An 18,754-nucleotide genomic window follows, 5' to 3' on the forward strand; every position below is an offset into this window, starting at 1 on the left:
CCAGAACATCCCCTGGCAAGAAACAACCTCTGCAAGATGAAGATGACAGAGGAAGTTCTCTGGAGACACGGCAGCCCTGTGATCCCAGCAGGAACTTCCAGGGATACCAAGTGCTCCACTCTCTCCCTCTGTGTGATCTCAGGCAAGTCCTGGGTGCTCCCAGGAGGACAAGAGAGATAAAGGGGTTGTCCTACTTTAGCAGAGACTTGTCAGACACTTCTGAGATCTCCGGGGACCCAGAGAAGGGGGAACTCCAGCTGTGCAGCCTGGGAGGACAGGGATGCTTGGAGTGTGAAGGAGATCCTGCCCCCATCACTCAAGAGGAGAAACAAAAAGGTTTTGCTTTCTCTTGGTATGCTGAAAGGAAGTTTCTTGACTTTGAACTGGACGGAGAAAGCTTTTGGTTTGTTCCTGGGGTGGATGCTTCTCCTTGGGCACCCGTTCCCACCCCAGGCACTGCCCATCCTTGGGTTTGCAGATTCCCACCCAGGTCCTTACACATGCAGCTCAGAAATGACTCTGCCCTTTACCTCTGGATCTCCTGGCAGCATTGACACAAGAGGAGAGTTTACTCCTAGTTTAGCAGCAACCTGGCTAAACCTTCAGTCACTCCTTTTTGACAGCTCAGGGTTTGCACCACTGACTGATCTCTTCTGTTTTCCTCAGTGTCCATCACTCACTGACAAGGATTTGTCTGGAGACTGGCACACCTTCCTCTCCTTTCTTTCTCGTATTTGTACATGTCCTCACTGCTGCCTTTCCCACTTTCCAGGACTCTCAGGATTTCCAGAGCATCTTTTAAACCATTTTCCCCTCACAGCTTTAGGACCTGCACTCATTTCAGGTGCTACAAAGCTGTTTGTAGGAACAGTGAGGGCAAAGACCAGGACCCCGCCAGCATCACCCCATGAAGGTGAAGCAGGCAGGGGATCAGGCAGGACAAGGAGGGCAGAAACCCCAGACCAAGGGTTCCTGGCAATGTTCAATTTGTGCTAACAAACCCCTTCCCTCCATGGATCCCTCTGCCCTGGGACACACAGGAGAGCTGGCAGAGCCCTCCACGGGCTGCGCCTTTCCAAGTGTTAAAAGCATTTTTGGATTGGAGCCCCACACCTTTTATGAGCTGCTAAGAGAGATGGCTCCGGGTCCAGGGCCTGGAACCCGAACCAGCTCCCTTTTCCAAAACCTGGGGCTGTGCTTTTGGTAATTCCCTCCTTCATCAGCCACACTCAGGCTCTGCCATAAACCCCAGCCCTGCCAACACCAGGCACTGACCAGCCCAAGCAAAGCCCTGGTGCTGGGGCTGCAAAGCAGAGCTGCTGAAAGCTGCTGGGGCTGAGGAGTCTCTGGGACCCCTGGGGGAAAGCACTCCAGCAATTATTGTCCTTAATGAACCTGGGCATTCCCAGGTCCACACCAACCTGCTTTAAAGCTGCATCTGCACTTTTGGACACCAGAGAGACCCACAGACCTCACACAAACACGGCTTGTGCTGCTTGTGGCATGGAAAAGCAAAGGATAAAGGGAGGAATGCCAGCGTGGTACCTCGGAGACGTTGATCCTTCCCTCCTGGAAGGAGCAGGTGGTGGGGTCGTGCGTGCAGAGGTTCCGGTACTTGCACCAGTGGCAGCGGAAGGCGCTGTTCACACAGGACAGGCACCTGGGGGGAAAGGAGGGGTTAGCACAGGGCTCGGCACCTGGGCAGGGCTGCAGTCCTCTCCAGGCCTTGCCAGAAATCCAGCCTTCCTGGGAACATCATTTCTTTGGTGGGGGGTGGTTTTGATAGAGCAAAAAACGAGAACCAGATTCGGGAAAACACACACGCTCAAAAGACAGACTTGGGGCAGCCTCACAGTTTTTTTCCAGAGTAAAATGCAAGCTGGGATTTATTGCACATCGTTGGCTTGGTGTAAAATAGAGCAGGGTGTTGCACAGGCAGCAGGCTTGGGCTTTAGTTTTAGAAAAGAAGGCAAGCCTGGCAAAAATGGGATTAGTTGTTCTGCAAGTCAGGAATGCTTCAGTCAACAACACTTCTGCCTGGCCTAGGAGTGCAGAGGGTGCAGCAAGTGCTTTTGATTCATGTTGGGGGAAAAAAAATAACTGTTTATGAAATGTTTTTGAAAGAACACAGACCCTTTTCAGCCCCAGGGGACCCAGCTGCCAGCAGAGTGGCTGGGTGGGTTTTGTTCCCCTCTCGCTGCTGCCACAGAGATGCAGGAGCTGTGACAGCTGCTAATCCTGGCAGTTGCCACCTCCTCCATCTCCGAGGCCACCCCTGCTGCCACATGGCAGCTCTTGGTGGCACAAGGATCAGCTGTGCCCCTGGGTTCAGCCATGCCATAGCCTGGCTCCGGGCACCGTGGGGCTGCCTGGAGAGGGAAGTGCCCAGGACGTGCTGGAGCAAGGCCAGGGCAGGCAGACAAATGTCACCAGGGAAGTGGCAGCGTGGCCTGAGGCATGAAGCCCTGGAAGAGGAGCAGAGCAGCTCTGCAGGCAGGGCTCTCTCTGTGCCAGCTGGGCACAGGGACCAGGGCAGGGTGTGAGCTGCTGCTGCCCCCAGAGCAGCTCTAACGACCCAGTTGTGCTCTCCTTCTGAATTCCTGGTGACCTCAACAGCCAGGGCAGCTTCTTCTAATCATGCACAGGCAAATCTGGGGGAGAGCACCCACTGCTGTGAGCTTCTTTAATTGCTCATTTGTCCGACCCATTTCTGTCCCTCTTTGGGTCTGCAGCACCTCACCTGGCCTGGCCTGGCCTGGCCTCCAGCATTCCCAGCAGGGGCTGGTGGAGCTCCCAGTTTCCCCTCTGAGGGAGGAGGATCTCCCTGGCCACCCAGGCCAGTGGTTTGGTTTGGTCTGGTTTGGTCTGGTTTGGCATCCCATTGCCATCCCATTGCCATCCCATTCCCATCCTGTTCCCAATCGCGTTCCCAATCCTGTTCCCATCCCCATTCCCGTTCCCATCCCATTTCCATCCCATTCCCAATCCTGTTCCCATCCCATTCCCATTCCCATTCCCATTCCCATTCCCATTCCCATTCCCGTTCCCGTTCCCATTCCCGTTCCCGTTCCCGTTCCCGTTCCCATTCCCATTCCCGTTCCCATTCCCATTCCCATTCCCGTTCCCATCCCATCCCCAATCCCATCCCGTTCCCATTCCCATTCCCGTTCCCATCCCCACTCCCATCCCCAATCCCGTTCCCATCCCGTCCCCATCCCTTCCCGCTCCAGCCGAGCTCTCAGTTGCGGGATTGCGCAGCTTGGGGGCACCAGCAGGTTGAGGTTGTTCCCGCTCGCTCCTCTCCGGGGCTCCCGAGCTCCTCCCGGCCCCGGAGCCCCGCGGAGCCCCGGGCAGCGGCTGTCCTTGTGCGAGCCGGGACCCGGCACCGTGCCAACCCCCCCGGCCGGTCCCAGCGCCCGCTCCCCAAATCTTTTGGGCTGGTTTTTGGCTCTGCTTGGGGGCAGGGAAGGAGCACTCACAGCTGGTGGGCGCTGCAGTTGTAGAACTTGAACTCGGTGCTGACGAAGGTCCTGCCCGTCTCCCGGGACTTCAGCTGGAGCACGACACCGAACCAGTCTGGGGACAGGGCAGAGCCCGTCACTGCTGCCAGGGGCCGAGGGGAGCAGCAGCACAGCCGGGGGGATCTGCTGCCCACCGCTGAGCCCCCTGCTGCTGGGGCAGCTCGGGTTTTCACCTCCCACCACCAGGACCCCCCCCCACGCCCTGCCCTGGAGCCCCCCGGGTGCCTGTGTCCAGCAAAGCCTCCAAAAAGCAGCCCCGGTGGCAAAATGCACCTGAGACAAGGGGTGAAGGCTGCCTTGGAATGGTTCTGCACCCTCGCCCTGTTCCCTGATCCTCTCTCCAGTGTAAAACGTGGGACTGTTCTGAGAGACAGCCCAGGAACAGAACCGTGGAATCACAGAAGGGATTGGGTTGGAAGGGATCCTCAAAGACCCAGTGCCACCCCCTGCCATGGGCTGGGACACCTTCCACCATCCCAGGTTGCTCCAAACCCCATCCAGCCCCATCCCTGAACACTTCCAGGGACTGGGCTCCACAGCTTCTCTGGGCATCGTCTCCCAGAGTTGTCTCCTAGAGCAGGAGCCACAGCTGGAAACAAGTGAAGCAGCAGTGCAGCCCTTCAGCAGCCTGAGCTCTGCGTTAATTAAGAGCAGGTTGTTCTTTTGGGGCTGCTCTGGGGAAGCCTGTCCTGGCCCTGCTGCCACGGGGCTCTGCGCCCCACAGTGCTCCCCATAAAATGCCTCAGAACCACAAAGACATCACCAGGGAGGCACCGTGGACACCTGGAAGGATGCCAAGGGGAAAATGAGCTCCAAGCCAGTGGTGCTTCAGTTACAGGAAGAGAAAATATGACAGTGGTGACATTAATGAGGAGCCAAGCCAAAGATGAGCACCGAAACAGAGGAACTGCAGCCACCTACTCATGGGTGCTGAGCCAGGCCCAGGGGAGATTCCTGCTTCCCAGATTCACCCAACCTGGCAGGGCTGAGAGCTCCTGGCCACCCCTGAGCCACCCTGCAGGGGACAGACGGCTCCTGTCCTGCCCTGGGAGCTGTCTGGCAGCACAGGGAGGGAGTGAGGACAGGGCGAGCACTCCCTGCTGCCTGCTGCCAGCCCATCCTGCCCCGTGTGGGATGCATTTCCTGGGGATGAAGCTCCCTGGCTTCAATAGGCTGTGACAGCAGCACGAATTTCTCTGGCAGCAGCCCCAAGGGCTCAGCTCTGCTCAGCTGATACTCCCAAAGCTGCCCCGCGCTGTCTCACACCGTGTCCCTGCCCAGGAGCCATCACTTACCCTGATCCACGGGGATGGCAGGCACATCTTTGGCTGCTGGTGACACACAAACCACCTGGCTGCCCGACACCTGCCCCTCCACCTCGCTCAGGTTCCCGAAGAGGCAGCTGACGCCGGCACTCAGGTCTGGAGCATCGCTCACCCGCAGGCTGAGCTGCAGCCGGGACACGAGGGAGCAAACCAGAGCTGTGAGCAGGCAGAGCAGCCCCACATCTCCCTCCAATTCCCACTCCTGCCTGTTTTCCCATTCAAAACGACCCCCCCAAATCACCCAGCTGCCCTTTCATGGGGAAGGGAGGAGGAGAAAGGAAGGCAAGGGTGTTCTTTGTGGACACAAACCCACCTTGGGGTGCTGCAGGTCAGGAGTGGTGGCAATGGCAGATTTTTGTCCCCTGGCTGCTCTACAGAAGCTTTGGCACCCTCAGTGCCTGTGCCAGGACCCTGAGAGCAGCAGTGACCGTCCCCAAACCTCTGAGGTCCAACCACCTCCGTCCCCCACTGAATGGGGGACACCAGGAGAGAGTCCCCAGTGTCCCCAGCACGGCTGGGGAGTGTCCCCATGGCAAACCAGTGCCTGGAGGGCTGAGTCCCCTGTCCCCACACCATTTTTACACGGGGGGCTGGGGGCAGCAGCTGCCACAGGGGCGTGGGGGGCTCTGGCAGCAACAGCTGGGAAGCTTCGGAGAGCCAGGCCTGAGCACAGCTCACAGAGGAGATTTTTGGGAAACAAAGCCTTTCCTTTCACCAGCTCCAGAGACCAGGGAAATGTGAGCTGAGGCACCGGGGGAAGGGGAATTTGTTTCTGCCACCCCCCCCCTCCACCCTCTCCCCCGGCTCGGGTGACCCCTGTCCCTCTGCGAGCGTGACTTCATGAGAAAACATTTGTGCCAGAGGGAAGGGGGAAAGGCTGGAGCGTGGAGTGGTCCCTGCTGGAGGTGGCTGTGCCCCTGTCCCCTGTCCCCGCTCACCGGGAGGCTGTGCTCGGACACGGAGATGCTGCTGGGCTGCACGGCCACGCTCAGGCACTGCCCGATGCTCCCCGCGAAGCGGAACGGCTCCTCTGCCCGCTCACACCGGTCCCTCGGGGAGCACCTGCCACACAGGAGCACTCAGGGCACTGAAAACACCCCCAGGGCACTGAAAACACCCCCAGGGCACCGAAAACACCCCCAGGGCACCAAAACCACCCCCAGAGCACTGAAAACACCCCCAGGGCACTGAAAACACCCCCAGGGCACCGAAAACACCCCCAGGGCACCAAAACCACAGCAAGGGCACTGAAAACATCCCCCAGAGCACCAAAAACACCCCCAGGGCACTGAAAACGCTGCCAGAGCACCGAAAACACCCCCCAGGGCACTGAAAACACTGCCAGAGCACCAAAAACACACCCCAGAGCACCAAAAACACCCCCAGAGCAGTGAAAACACTGCCAGAGCACCAAAAACACACTCCAGAGCACCAAAAACACCTCCCAGGGCACCGAAAACACCCCCAGGACACTGAAAACAACCCCAGGGCACTGAAAACACTGCCAGAGCACCAAAAACACCCCCCCAGAGCACCAAAAACATCCCCCCCAGGGCACTGAAAACACCCCCAGGGCACCGAAAACACTGCCAGAGCAGTGAAAACACTGCCAGAGCACCAAAAACACACCCCAGGGCACCAAAAACACCCCCAGAGCACTGAAAACACCCCCAGAGCACCAAAAACATCCCCCAGGGCACTGAAAACACCCCCAGAGCACTGAAAACACTGCCAGGGCAGTGAAAACGCTGCCAGAGCACCAAAACCACACCCCAGAGCACCAAAAACACCCCCAGAGCACTGAAAACACCCCCCAGGGCACCAAAAACACACTCCAGGGCACTGAAAACACCCCCAGAGCACCAAAAACACCTCCCAGGGCATTGAAAACACCCCCAGAGCACAGAACACACCCAGCCAGGGCACAGGACACTCCCAAACCCCCGGGGAAATGTTCCACAGCAGGACCTGGCGATGCCCCGTGTGGGGAGCAGGTGTTGGGCACCAGGTCAGGACCAAAGGCCGCTGGAAAATGTTCAGTGATCAGCAAAACCACAGAGCCCGAGTATCCCATGAGTAATTCCTGCACTGGGACAGGATCCAGAGCTGCCAATCCCAAGTGCTGGTGGTGCTGGGGGTGTGGGGTGAGCCGTGGACTCATCTGCACACCAACTAAACCATAAAGCAGTGACAGGCAGGGACAGGATGATGCCTCTGTCCTAATTAAAACCACACAGCCCACTAATCATCTCCTCCTGGAGCTGGGGGTGAGACCCAGGCAGGAATGGGAGCTTCCAGCTGCTGCCAGCAGTGCTTGGCTGCTGCTCATGCCTCGAGCTCCCAGCTCCTTCCCATTCCCAGCTGCAGGGATCAAACCTCCGAGCGTGCCAAGGCGGCTGGGAGTGCTGTGAGCGTTCCCCGTGCTCCTCATCCCTGCTTTTACTGCAGGTGTCCCTGGAGCAGAGAGAAATCCAGCTGGTTCCAGCAGGGCACCCACTGGGAACCACGGGAGGACTGTCGGTGCTGCAGACCAGCCCGCGGCGCTGGCGTCCCTCCAGGATTTCCTGGCTTTTGTCATTTGGGGGAAAATCCTTTCCTTCCAGCCCCCCTCCATGGGTGCAGGTGACAAATTGGCCCTTCAGGTCCCTCTGAACCCAAGCATTGTGGATTCTGTGGAACAGTGGGGGGTCGCTTTAGATGCAGGTAAGTGAAGTTTCCACTCTCCCTTTCCAAACCACCCCCGTGATCCCCAACAAACGCTGGGGCTGCTCTCCTCGCCCTCTGCCTTTTGTACCTTTTCCTTTGGAGCATAAAGGAGCTAAATATGAATGGTGCCAAAGGAAGAAATATCGAGGTTTAAGTGAATCTCTGAGATAGCCCTAAAGTGAGCTCTTGACTGGAGCCTTTATCTCATTGACTCGCTGGAATGGCTCTTTTTTATCATCCTATTTATGGCAACAGCCCCAACAGAGATAAATAGGCCTGGAGACAATAACGCACTTGCAGAGAGCAGCACGGGCAAGTCTTGCAGGCTTCGCATCCCACTGGGCTGGAGAGATCCTGTAACAATCTCCTGGAGGCCTCTGATGGCTCCCAGAGAGAAAAGGATCCCTCTGCCCATGCGGAGGATGAACAAATCACCTCCTGCTCCACCCCTCAGCCTTTCAGCCATCCCCAAACACCGTGTGAGCATCACCCCCCGACCCAGCACCCTTCCACGGAGCAGCTGGAGGCAGGAACGGGTGAGAATGAAAGGGGAGAGGTGACAAATGAAATACAAACACTCCAGCACTTGGGGCCTCCAAACAAAGATGACAGAGGCTTCGAGGAACAGCAAGATAAACTCAATTATTTACAGCTTAAAAAAAAAAAAAAAAAAAAAAAGCTAAAAAATGATCACTGCTCCAAAGTGCAGATGCTTGAAGAGAGAGCTGAGAAATCCCATGGGGGAAGAGCCCTTGTTGGGAATAGGTTGATGCTGAAATGTCATGGCCAAAAGGGCAGAGGAAATGACACTTTTCTCTCCTCTTGTCATCGAGGGTTTTGTCTCTGCAAAATGAAGATAACAACCTTTACCTGCCTCCCAGGTGGCTTGTGAAGACTCAGCTCATTAGCATGAGGGGAGTGCTCGCTGATCCTGCAGGGGAGCTGCTGCAGGAGCAGCACCAGACGCCCCCAGCACAGCTCCTGCTGCAGCACCCCCTGCCCACCCTGCAGGGCCCGAGGGGTGGGAGTAATTCCCTTCTGACAAAGCAGCTGGGGCAGTGACTTTGGGACGTGGCTGCACGAAGGGTGGCTCAGCTGCAGGGCTGGACAGGCTCGCTTGGAAAGGAGAAAAAGCTAAAAAACCCCCAAAGGCTGCCCCGAGTGCTGTGGGATGCTCAGAGCTCTGCTGGTACCCCCAGCCCCTCCCCGAGAGGAGCCTGTGGGATGCTCAGGGGCTGAGCTGCTTCTCCTGCCCCTCCCCGAGCGTGGCCACGGACCAAACCCGCAGTGGGGAGCTGCTGTGCCCCCCAAAGCCCCGGATCCAGGCCGGATTTGCGGAGGAGCCTGCAGTTCCCCGCTCCCCTCCAGCACCTGCTCCTCAGGCAAGTGGCCAAGCTGTGCCCTGCGGGTCCCCGAGCCCTGCCTCCCCCATCCCCACGCTGCACCAGCGAGCTGGCACGGCGCCGGGGGGATTTCTATTCCCTGCTCCTGGCTCTCCCCTCCTCCCCGAGCTCCTCTGCCCGGTGGGTCCCTTCCGCCTTAGGAAGTGCTCGTTTTTATGGCAGGCCAGAGGAAGGAAGGGCACGGACACCTCCTGAATGCAGAGAGGGTTTCCTGGAGCTCCCCTGGAGAAAAGCACCCTCAGCCCTTTGTGCCAGCCCCCAGCCCCGCTGCCAGATCCCCCCGGAGCTGGGACCCCCTGACCTCCCCTTGCGGGATTGAAATCTCCCTTTTGGGGCTTTAAAGGGGCTCCGTGCTCTGCCCTGCTGCTGAAACCTCGCTGGGAGCAAAGCCCCACTCCCAGGGTCACATCTGCTGTTGCCATTAGAAATTCCACATTATCTGGGATTTGCAGCCTGGGCAAAGAGCAGGAGGCTGCAAAACACCAGGAGGGGTGTGCAAACCAGCAGGCCTCCACTGCCACCAGCTCAAATCCTGGTTCTCCATCGTGTCCACATCACCCTGCCACTGCTGCTGGAGCAGGAGTTGATTTCCCTTCACCTCTCCCCGGGAGCTCAGGGATCTCCAATGGCACCCGAGCTGCAACGCAGGGAATGTCCAAAGGGGAGAGAAATGGATTTCAGGAGCTCCAGCCCGACTCGTTTTGCGTGGGAGCTCTGAGAGCTGCTTTTATCACCAGGGAAGGGCCAAGGCCGCACTTACATGTGGTGCAGGGAGCACCAGCCGCAGTGGGGGTCCCCCGAGCTCAGGCACTCCTGGCAGGTCGTGTACTGCTCACAGGACTCCACGGGCACCCGGGACACCTGCAAGGAACACACACACTCAGTGCTGCTGTCCCCAGCACGGCCAGAGCAGCCCCCGGGCCCGCTGCCCCCTCGGAGCCACGGGACACAGCAGCAGGTCCTGGAATGAGTTTGTCCCTATGTCCAAGAATAGGGATTATTGGAGACTGAGACGTGAGGTCAGCCCGTCCCCTGGGCGAGTCCTGGGCACGCTGAGCCCCAGCTCTTCCTCGGGTCTTCCTGGGACCCCCCTGGCCAGAGCCTCCCCTGGGGCTGGAGCTGAGCCCTCCCCTCCCTGATTTCGGCTTTTCTGCCTCACCCTGTGCCCGGGGCAGCTGCTGCAGGGAATAAATCATGGGGACTGTGGCAGCCTGTGGGTGTTTCACTGCTTGGGCCACTCTGAGCCCTTCCAGCAGCAGCCACTTGGCCCCCAGGCCTGGCCCACGGGGGGTCCCTGTCCCTTCCAGGCAGGGATGCCACAGAGGAGAGCACAGGAGGGAAGAGCCCCAAAGGCTGCTGTAAACCCCTCTCCCACTGGAGCACACGAGGAAGGTCCTGCCAGGTGCTGAGGTGCAGCACGGTCCTGACCTATTTACCAGCACTGAAACCCCCAGAGGCTTCAAAACGACACCAGGCTTTAGCCACAGGTCACTGCCTGGCTCCAGCCAAGGCATTTGTAACCTTTTTAACCGCCTCAACCTTTCCAGCACATCCTTTGCCACCTCCAGCATTTTAAACCACTTTAACCTTTCCAACCCATCCCTTGCCACCTCCAGCAGCAGGGTGGGCTTGCACCTCCAGCTCCCGTAGTGTTCCCTCTACAAAACATGGAAGAAATTCCTTCCTGTGAGGTTGGGAGGCACTGGAACAGGTTGCTCAAGAGATTGTGGACTCCCTGTCCCTGGAGGTGCTCAAAGCCAGGCTGGACAGACCTTGGCACACCCTGGGACAGCAGAAGGCATCCAGATGATTTTTAAGCTCCCTTCCAGCCCAGGCCATTCCATAATTCAGTGATTTTATTCCCATTTCTCCCAGCGAACGCTGCAGATAATCCTCTCCCAGCCTCCCCGCAGCTCTCCCAGCTCCCCAGGAGCGCTGCCTGCAACTGGCTGGGAATTCAAACAACTGTTGGATGGCTCTGGCTCTGTCCGTCAAAACAGCACCCGGCTCCCAGCAGCCGCTCTGAAAGGAGCAGTGTCTCCCCAAACAACGGCCACTGTCACGCCAAGTGCTGTTGACACAGTGAGAACCCAGTTCCTCTCTGAGGACGACACCAATAGGGCTGCTATTCTTCTTGTTTCCTCGGCCCCACTCAACAGCTTTTCCTGAAACAGAAATCGCCCGGGGGTCGGGGTTTTCTGGCCGAGGTGGAGCCCTGGGGAGGGTGGAGGGCTCGCTTTGGGACCCTGGAAGTGAGGGGCAGAGCTGGGAATGCCTTCAGCCCCTGCTGGATGGAAGGAGCTTTGGGAATGGAGAGGAGAAATTGGGGGTCAGAGGCGGGGATGAAGGGCTGGGGTTTGATTCCTGGCTGCAGAGGGGCCCTCGCAGGGGCTGCACTCGGCTGGCCACAGGTGATGTGCTTTTTGCTGCTTTGCCTCTCCCTTCTACGGAGCAAAAAGCACTTCACAGTGCTAAAATAAAGCTAAAAAATGGTGGGGTGGGAGCAAGCCCAGGGGCCTGGTGACAGGAACAGCCCCCAGGATGCCCATCCAGGACCCATCCCTGCACGGCACTGCCCACCCCCAGTGAGCTCCCAGCATTTCCCAGTGCAGACCAGTGCTGCAGCCATCGCGCTGCTCCTGGCTGGAGAACCAGCAGCAAACACAGGATTTTCAAGCCAAAAAGCTCCCTGTGGGAGACACCAGCCAGCACAGGATGCGCCCAGGGAGGTCACTGAGCTTCCCCTAAAATCAGCCCAGCACGCTGAGCCCTGACCCAGCCTGGGCGTCAGGACAGCCCCAAAATCCCCCAGCTCAGAGGGATCCCCCTGCTCAAAGGGAGGCCTGGCAGGATCTGTCCCCGTGATTTAAATGCAGCTCAGGGCTTGTTTCATGTTTGTGAGGAGCTGGATGCTCTCGCTGCGCTCTATAAATAACGGAGGGTTGGAATGATGTGAATAAGAGTTCATTAGAGATGATTTGATGTTGAGCGCTTCGTTTCTTTTTCTGCTCGGAAGCTGCGGCTTCTGCACATGATAATTCTTTAAAAACCACACAGGGGCTTTGAACAATGTCTCTGGAGGAGCATCTGTGTGAAGGACAGCAGCCAAGAATCCAGCGCTGCTGGGGATCTCCTCGCTCCTGAGGGCACAGCCCTGCTCCCCCCAGCCCAACTGTGACCTCTCTTCATGCTCTCCCTGCCAAAATGGACCTGCTGCTCAACCATGAAATGATAAAGCCTCATTATTACTGTCCCTGACTGCCTGACCTGTAACACCAGCAAAATAAAATAAATTAAAAAAAAAAAATCAATACAGACTCTCCAAAACACAGGAATTCCAACTCTGCCAGCCCCCGGAGCAAAAAAAGTGTAAGAAACCAATTCCAAATAAACAAACAAACAAACAAATAAAATACACAGCCAAAGCAAAGTTTCCACAGCTTTTGCGTGCTGGCAGCCCAGGCCTGTGACCTGCCCTGGCTGGAGACAGCCCCTGGAGCATCTCACAGCCACAGCAGGCTGCCCACAGACCCCTCGGGGGGCTGGAGTTCAAACAGAAAATCTATTTTTAATGACTTTGGAGAGTGGAGTAGAGATGCCAACTAGTTCAGTGTAATTAAAGCCATCTATCACTCACTGAGCAGGAGCCCAAAGTTGATGAACTTTCCAATGAGATTTGATGCTTTCCTTTATTCATGAGCAAACTCTGCTTTGTGCTGGGGCAGGAGACGTGAAAAAGTGTGGGAAGGAGCAAGGAGGACGCCTCAGCTCAGCCATTAATGTGTCAGGGTGACAGGGAAAATAAAGTCAGACTTTCCCAGAGGGCTGTAAAAAGTCTGCCAGACTCTTCCCACTGCTCCTCCTGCTCTGCCTCCAAGCAGAGCTCCAGGTGGAACATCCTGCTGGGCACCTTTGCCAAAAAAAAAAACAAAAAAATATCCAGTGTGCAGGGTGGGAACGCTCTGGCTTTGCTGAGCAGGACACGTGGGTGCAATCTGCCTCGGGCTGGGGAAATCCCGACCTGGAAACTGCTGCTCCTGCCTCGTGGAGATCTCAGACACACCCAGAGAGTGTGCAAGGGCCAGGAGCCAGTGGGATGCAGGAAATGCATCCATGGGGCAGAGCCAGGACACAGAGGAGAGGGCAAAGGGGAAATTTAACCACAAATCACTGAGGAGCATCCCCGGGATGCTGCGGAGCTCCCGAAGGTGGGAATGGCTCCAGCGTCCATCCCTGTGGCACGGAAGGGCCCAGAGCAGGTGAGGGGCAGCAGCTCTGCTGTCCCACGCCCCCAGCACAGCAGGGAGGGCTCTCAGAGCTGTCAGAACCACATCAACGCCTGGAAGTTCTGGCAGAGAGGCAGCGAGTGGGAGAGGACACGGAGACAACGTTGCCATGGCTACGAGGGGATTATTTAATTACAGCACTGCAGATGCACCGAGAGAGCCCCTTCAACTCTGATCCAGGCAACCTTTGCAGTGGGCTTGGCTTTGCTGCTACAAGAACCTCATTAACATCTGAGGAGGACAGGCTGTGCTGGAGCACGGGGACCGGATCACTCTCCGAGTGAGGGATCAGATTTCTGCAAACATTCCCAGCTCCGTGCCGCCCCCAGACCCTCCGTGCGCCCTGCCAGCCTCCTGAGGGAGGCGATGAAAGCAGGGACAGCCTCCTCTGGGCAGCAAGAAAGGCTGAAAAATAGCAAATATCCCGAAGTGAGGCTTGCTCAAGCAGGAAAATTGTCCTCAAGCCAGAGTTTCCTCCATCCATCCGGCCCAGCATCCCGGCAGGGCTCGGAGCAGCCTCGTGTTCTGGCACACAGGCTCCTGCAGACAAACACTTTCCTGTGGTTTACCACGGCTCGAGTTAATCATCACATCAATATGGAACATCTGAGCGGGGTTTGTTGGAATAACAGAGTGCCAGGCAGAGATCCCAGCCCCGCTCCCGGGAGCAGCACAGAGGGGAAATGAGTTTTCATCTCCAGCACGTGACGGTGCATGGCACGCTGGCTCTGCCCGCTCTGCCTGCTCCTGCTCTGCCCCCAGCAGGTGACAGTGACACTCCGGGGCCGCAGGGTGGGCACAGGGGCAGGTGCCCCCTGCCTGGCACAGGCACCGGGGGTCCCATCCCTCACCCTCCCTGGGCTCCCAGCCGTGGGTGGAGGCTCAGCCCAGCATTTGGGGTCCCACTCTGGCATCCACCCCCTGCTCAGGGTGGCACAGCAGTGCCAGCTCGGTGTGACAGCCACAGAGTGCCTGGGCAGCCCCAGCTCTGCCTCCTGCCTGGCACGGGCCATCTGCACCTGGGAATTGTGGGGCTGCCTCTGTCTGCTGTGCCCACTGCCTCCAGGGCTGGGCAGACCTCGTGCACACACAGAGTCGGGAGGGAACCCTTCCATCTGAAGTGGAATCTGGAGCGCAGACCTGGCTGAGGCATGCACAGGAGCTTCTGGAATGGCAAAAGTCATGGAGTCAATAATGAGGTGCAGCCACACATTTGCTCCTGCCTGGCTCCTCTGAGCTGCCCCCGGGGTGCTGGTGACAGCTCGGTGTCCCCACACGGGGATGGCAGCTGGGGAGGACAGGACCCACAGCAGATCCTTCTCTTTTGGGACCCTAAACCACTCCGTTTCTTGCAGAACTGACCCACAGAACCTCTCCCTGACAAGAAAAGGGGGTGATGAGTGTGCTAATAATGAGGAATGGGATGCTAAAGGTCTCCCCCACAAGGACAGGGCTCTGCTGTGATGGATCCACGTCCCTGGATCCCTGGGAAGCCACCACACCTCAGGGGAGTGGCAATTTCATTCTTCACTGCACAAAAAGGGTCAAATGAGCTCCTGGAAGCCAGGATCATGATCCAGGCAGGAGCTCCCCTGCTCCTCACCTGCCAGGGTGACACAGCCTCCCTGCTCCCGTGGGAGTCCCCTCTGGGATTCCAGGATGATGCTCCTGGAGCAGCCAGGGGCACATCCCCGTGCTGCTGCCAGGGGACATCACTGCTGCCATCACAAGTGGCTCCCTGGCGTGTTGGCACCGTCTTCTGATGCCACCCCGCCGTGGCCACCAGCTGATGAGCATTGCCCTTTGATTAGCCCAGGGCTCAGGGGAGCTAATTAATCAGGATAAAAGGGGGGCAGCCTTCCAAAATTTCTGGGCTCAGGTGGGGATCAATCCAACACAGCAAACTTTCATCTCGCATCAGTTCACGGCCTCTGCGTCCTGGGCTTTGCCTGGCTGCCATGGAACTCCTGGCGTGCTCCCTGCAGTCAGTTAAAAGTTTTAACAGAAGCTCAGAAAATTAATTAAGGTGAATAATTATAAAGTGTGCGCTTTCTTCCCCTCTCTGTTGGGCGAGAAAACGGCAGAAATGGAATTCAGAATAATTTTGGAGCGGTAACCAATGTAATTAGGTGTTCAACGAGCACTCACAACTGGGCTCTGCTTATAAAAATTACTGTTTTACTCCGAGCATTTTGCCAGAGAGTCGTTAACAGCACAAAGCTCCCCTTCCCCGGGACTCTAATTAGGCTTGGATGGCTCCAGCTCAGGCTGCCCGGCCCTGCAGGTGATGCTCCCTGGGCTCCTCCGGCCAGGGGGGAGCAGGGACAGGGACAGAGCCCCTGGCATTGGGCAGTGGGAGGGAATTCCTCCCTGTGAGGGTGGGCAGCCCCTGGCACAGGTGCCCAGAGCAGCCCAGGCTGCCCCTGGATCCCTGGCAGTGCCCAAGGCCAGGCTGGACAGGGCTGGGAGCACCTGGGACAGTGGAACGTCCCTGCCCATGGCAGGGCTGGCACTGGATGGGCTTTGAGGTCCCTTCCAAGGCAAACCATTCTGTGATTCTGTGACACCCTGAAGGTGGGGATCCCTTAGAGGGGGACACGCCCTGTGAGCAACCAGAGCCCCCAGCTGGAAGCACCCTGAGCATTTATCAGCACCACCCCTGCTCCGAGAGGCTTCCCGGGCTGGCTTGGGCATGATGGAGCCTCGGGAGCCACTGCAGCCACGTCCCAGCAGGGATGTCCACGCTGGGGAGCACAGCAGCCAGCTCTGCTGAGAAACCCTGCATCTCCAGGGTGTGGATCGGGCGGGCTCGGAGCCTGCTGCCTGCGAGTGCCTCCAGTCTGTTTCTCCTGTCTCCCCAGGAAAGCACACGCCAGACAGCAGAGCCCCTTCCCCCAAGCTGCCAGCCTGCACTCACGGATTCACTTCAGTCGTTAAAAAGGATTGTGGCAGGCTAAGATAAAACAGAAGAGTTTAAAATGACAAACAGACTCCTAAATGGGACTAGAGTCTTAATGAAAACAGTAATGAATGAATGAGGCAAGCAAATATTCCCCATTAATATTAGACAGATAGATTAGATCCCTGGGCGCTGCATTTAAAACCGACATGAAATTACTTCAATTACTCTGCATTGATAAATAACAAGGCCGTATTTACTGTTAAAACACATTTCCTCCACCCTCCCCCATGCTCGCTTTGGCTTCTGCTTCTCAAGAGGGAGAGGAGATCACTGAGAGGATGGGAAATGCACCGGGCTGGGAGCTTCCCCCCTGCCCACAGGGGAGCTGTGCTGCTCAGCACCCGGCCAAGGTGTTCCAGGGCACCTGGCCCGGAGGAGCAGCCCCACCAGGCTCCCTCACCACCATCAGTGCTGCTGTTTCAGCCCTGGCAGTGCCGTGCAAGAGGCAAAGCAATCACTGACAGCCACTTCAAACCTGATGCTCGCAGCATCCTTCCCTCTCAGAAATTCACTTCCCCTTGCTGGTGGGTACAGCTGCTCAGCATCCTCCTTTCCACGCTGGGAAAGTGAGATTAACCTGATCAGAGGCCTCTTCTGATGAAGAGATCATAGATGGATAATTCCTGGGTGTTTGCTGGCATTTACATGCTAATGATGAAAGGCACTCTGCTAAAGGTAATGTCAACACGAGTCCCTTGTCCTTGCATCTCAGCCTCCAGCCCAGCCATCTGTTCTCAGGGTTCAGAAAAGCTCTGGAGAACAGGTTGCTGCTAGAAAAGCTGCAAAAGCTCCTTCCCAGCTCTGCTGCCTCAGCCTGTGAAGCTCCATGCCTGGCTGGAGTGTCCTCGAAGGCTGGGGATGCTCAGAGCTGTGGGATAAGCAGAGCACTAAAGCACACCCGGGCTCTGCTGGCAAACCACTGATGTCTTGCTGCTAGAGGATCTCAAATATCTGCAGAAAACCCCCTCACTCAGCCTCATCACGTGTCAGTAAACAAGAAAGACATAAAAGATCTCATTTCAGGGGTACAGGAGCGGTGAAGCATCCAGAGATCCTGAGCCCAGGTCCCTGCTGCAGATCCAACATCCCAAATTTCCTGAGGGAGAGGAGGGGAATAACTCCCTGCTCCCCCCCAGCCGGGATGCAAGCCCCTGGGGAAAAGCCACGCAGCAGCTCCAGGGTGCTGCAGCTGAAATGCTGCTGCTGGAGGATTCTCTGAGTGTGGGAACGGGGCAGGAGGGCTCAGGGGCTCTGTGCACCAGGCAGGGATAAACTCACTTCCCAAAAGGCAACAAAACCCAGGCTTGGTGCTTTCCCAGCCGAAACCAGGGGTAAAACAGCCAAGTGGAGAGGGAGGAATGCCCAGAGCTCTTCCCACAGCTCAAGGGATGGATGACCTTTCCAATACTATACCTGTATAAATCTTACTTAATGAAAAAAAAAAAAATACGACGAAGGTTAAATCATTCCCTGCAGCAGATTTACACTGAAAACAAGGCCTGTTCAGACAGCGGTGGGTTTACACAACAGCCCTTTAACATTCCTTTCCTAACGACTGGGGTGACTCCTGACCAGCCCTAACCACAGGATGAGCGATCCCAGCCCGAGCCAAGGGCAGCGTGCCAGGATGGAGGCAAAGGAAGCAGCTCCAGCCCGGGCTCTGCTTAAACACACAATTAGGGGTTTCGCTGGCTCACGAGTCACAACACGGCGGTTTTCCCCCATCAAACCCTGCCCACAGCATCCCCGTCCCTCGGGACGTGACTTCATTTGCGGTGCCACCGCAAGTGAGCTCTTCAAACACCGCCTGCCCCTCCCTCCCTCCCAGAGCAAACACGGCTGCCTGCGGCTTGGAAGTGCTCCTGGGAAAGTGGGAGCACCAACCAAGGGCCTCCCGCTGTGGGAAACGAAAGCTGGGATGGTTTGTGCAGCCGGAGAAGGTCGGGCAGAGGGTTTAGCTTTGATCTTTACCTGCTTTTCCTTGGGCTGCTGTTTTGCTGCATGGGAGACGTGGAATCAAAGAGCAGCTCTGGGGCTGTGGCGCTGCTCTGACGGGAGGCAGGGCTGAAACGAGCTCAGAGCCTCCACACAAACCCCAGAATTGCTGCATTAATGCTCCCAGGGCTGCCATGCCAAGGCACTTGTCCCTGGCAGCCACATCAGCTCCTGCTGTAAGCAGTTGCTTTGACATCAGCTTCTCAGTGTCCGGATCCAGCTCTCAGAACGGTGGCATTTTGGGCAAATAATGCCATGAAACTATTTCTGCTCCACCGGAGCCTGAGGAACTTCTGCATGCATTTCCATAAATATCCCTGGCGCCAGTACAGCAACAGACCCAACAGACTGCGAGGGGGATCCTGCAGACTGCTGCCGAGCCTACCTACAGAGCAGCTCCAGGAAAAGCTCTGGGCTTGGAAGGGATTGCAGAGGACAAAATCCACCAACTTCTGTGGGGACTGGGAGCCCTCAGCTCCCAGGGAGGCTGGGAACAAGGGGAATCATTGCCCCAGGAGGCTGGAAGTGGATGGCATTGAGCAGGCTTGCAGGGATC

At 57.3% G+C, this 18,754-nt stretch overlaps 1 protein-coding gene across 1 annotated transcript in view; it reads right to left on the reverse strand.

The window, feature by feature from the left end:
* PLXNA2 (plexin A2) overlaps positions 1-18,754 on the reverse strand; it is a 150,099-nt gene that overhangs the window by 53,992 nt on the left and 77,353 nt on the right. The window contains exons 5-9 of the mRNA XM_053963880.1: positions 9,716-9,816; positions 5,785-5,908; positions 4,817-4,970; positions 3,480-3,576; positions 1,546-1,660 (exon numbers count right to left, since the gene is read on the reverse strand). Of these exons, the coding sequence (XP_053819855.1) occupies positions 1,546-1,660; positions 3,480-3,576; positions 4,817-4,970; positions 5,785-5,908; positions 9,716-9,816 (591 nt within the window). The remainder of the gene's footprint in view (positions 1-1,545; positions 1,661-3,479; positions 3,577-4,816; positions 4,971-5,784; positions 5,909-9,715; positions 9,817-18,754) is intronic.

The sequence above is a fragment of the Vidua chalybeata genome, chromosome 24 (genome assembly GCF_026979565.1).
Source record: "Vidua chalybeata isolate OUT-0048 chromosome 24, bVidCha1 merged haplotype, whole genome shotgun sequence".
Taxonomy (NCBI): Eukaryota; Metazoa; Chordata; class Aves; order Passeriformes; family Viduidae; genus Vidua; species Vidua chalybeata.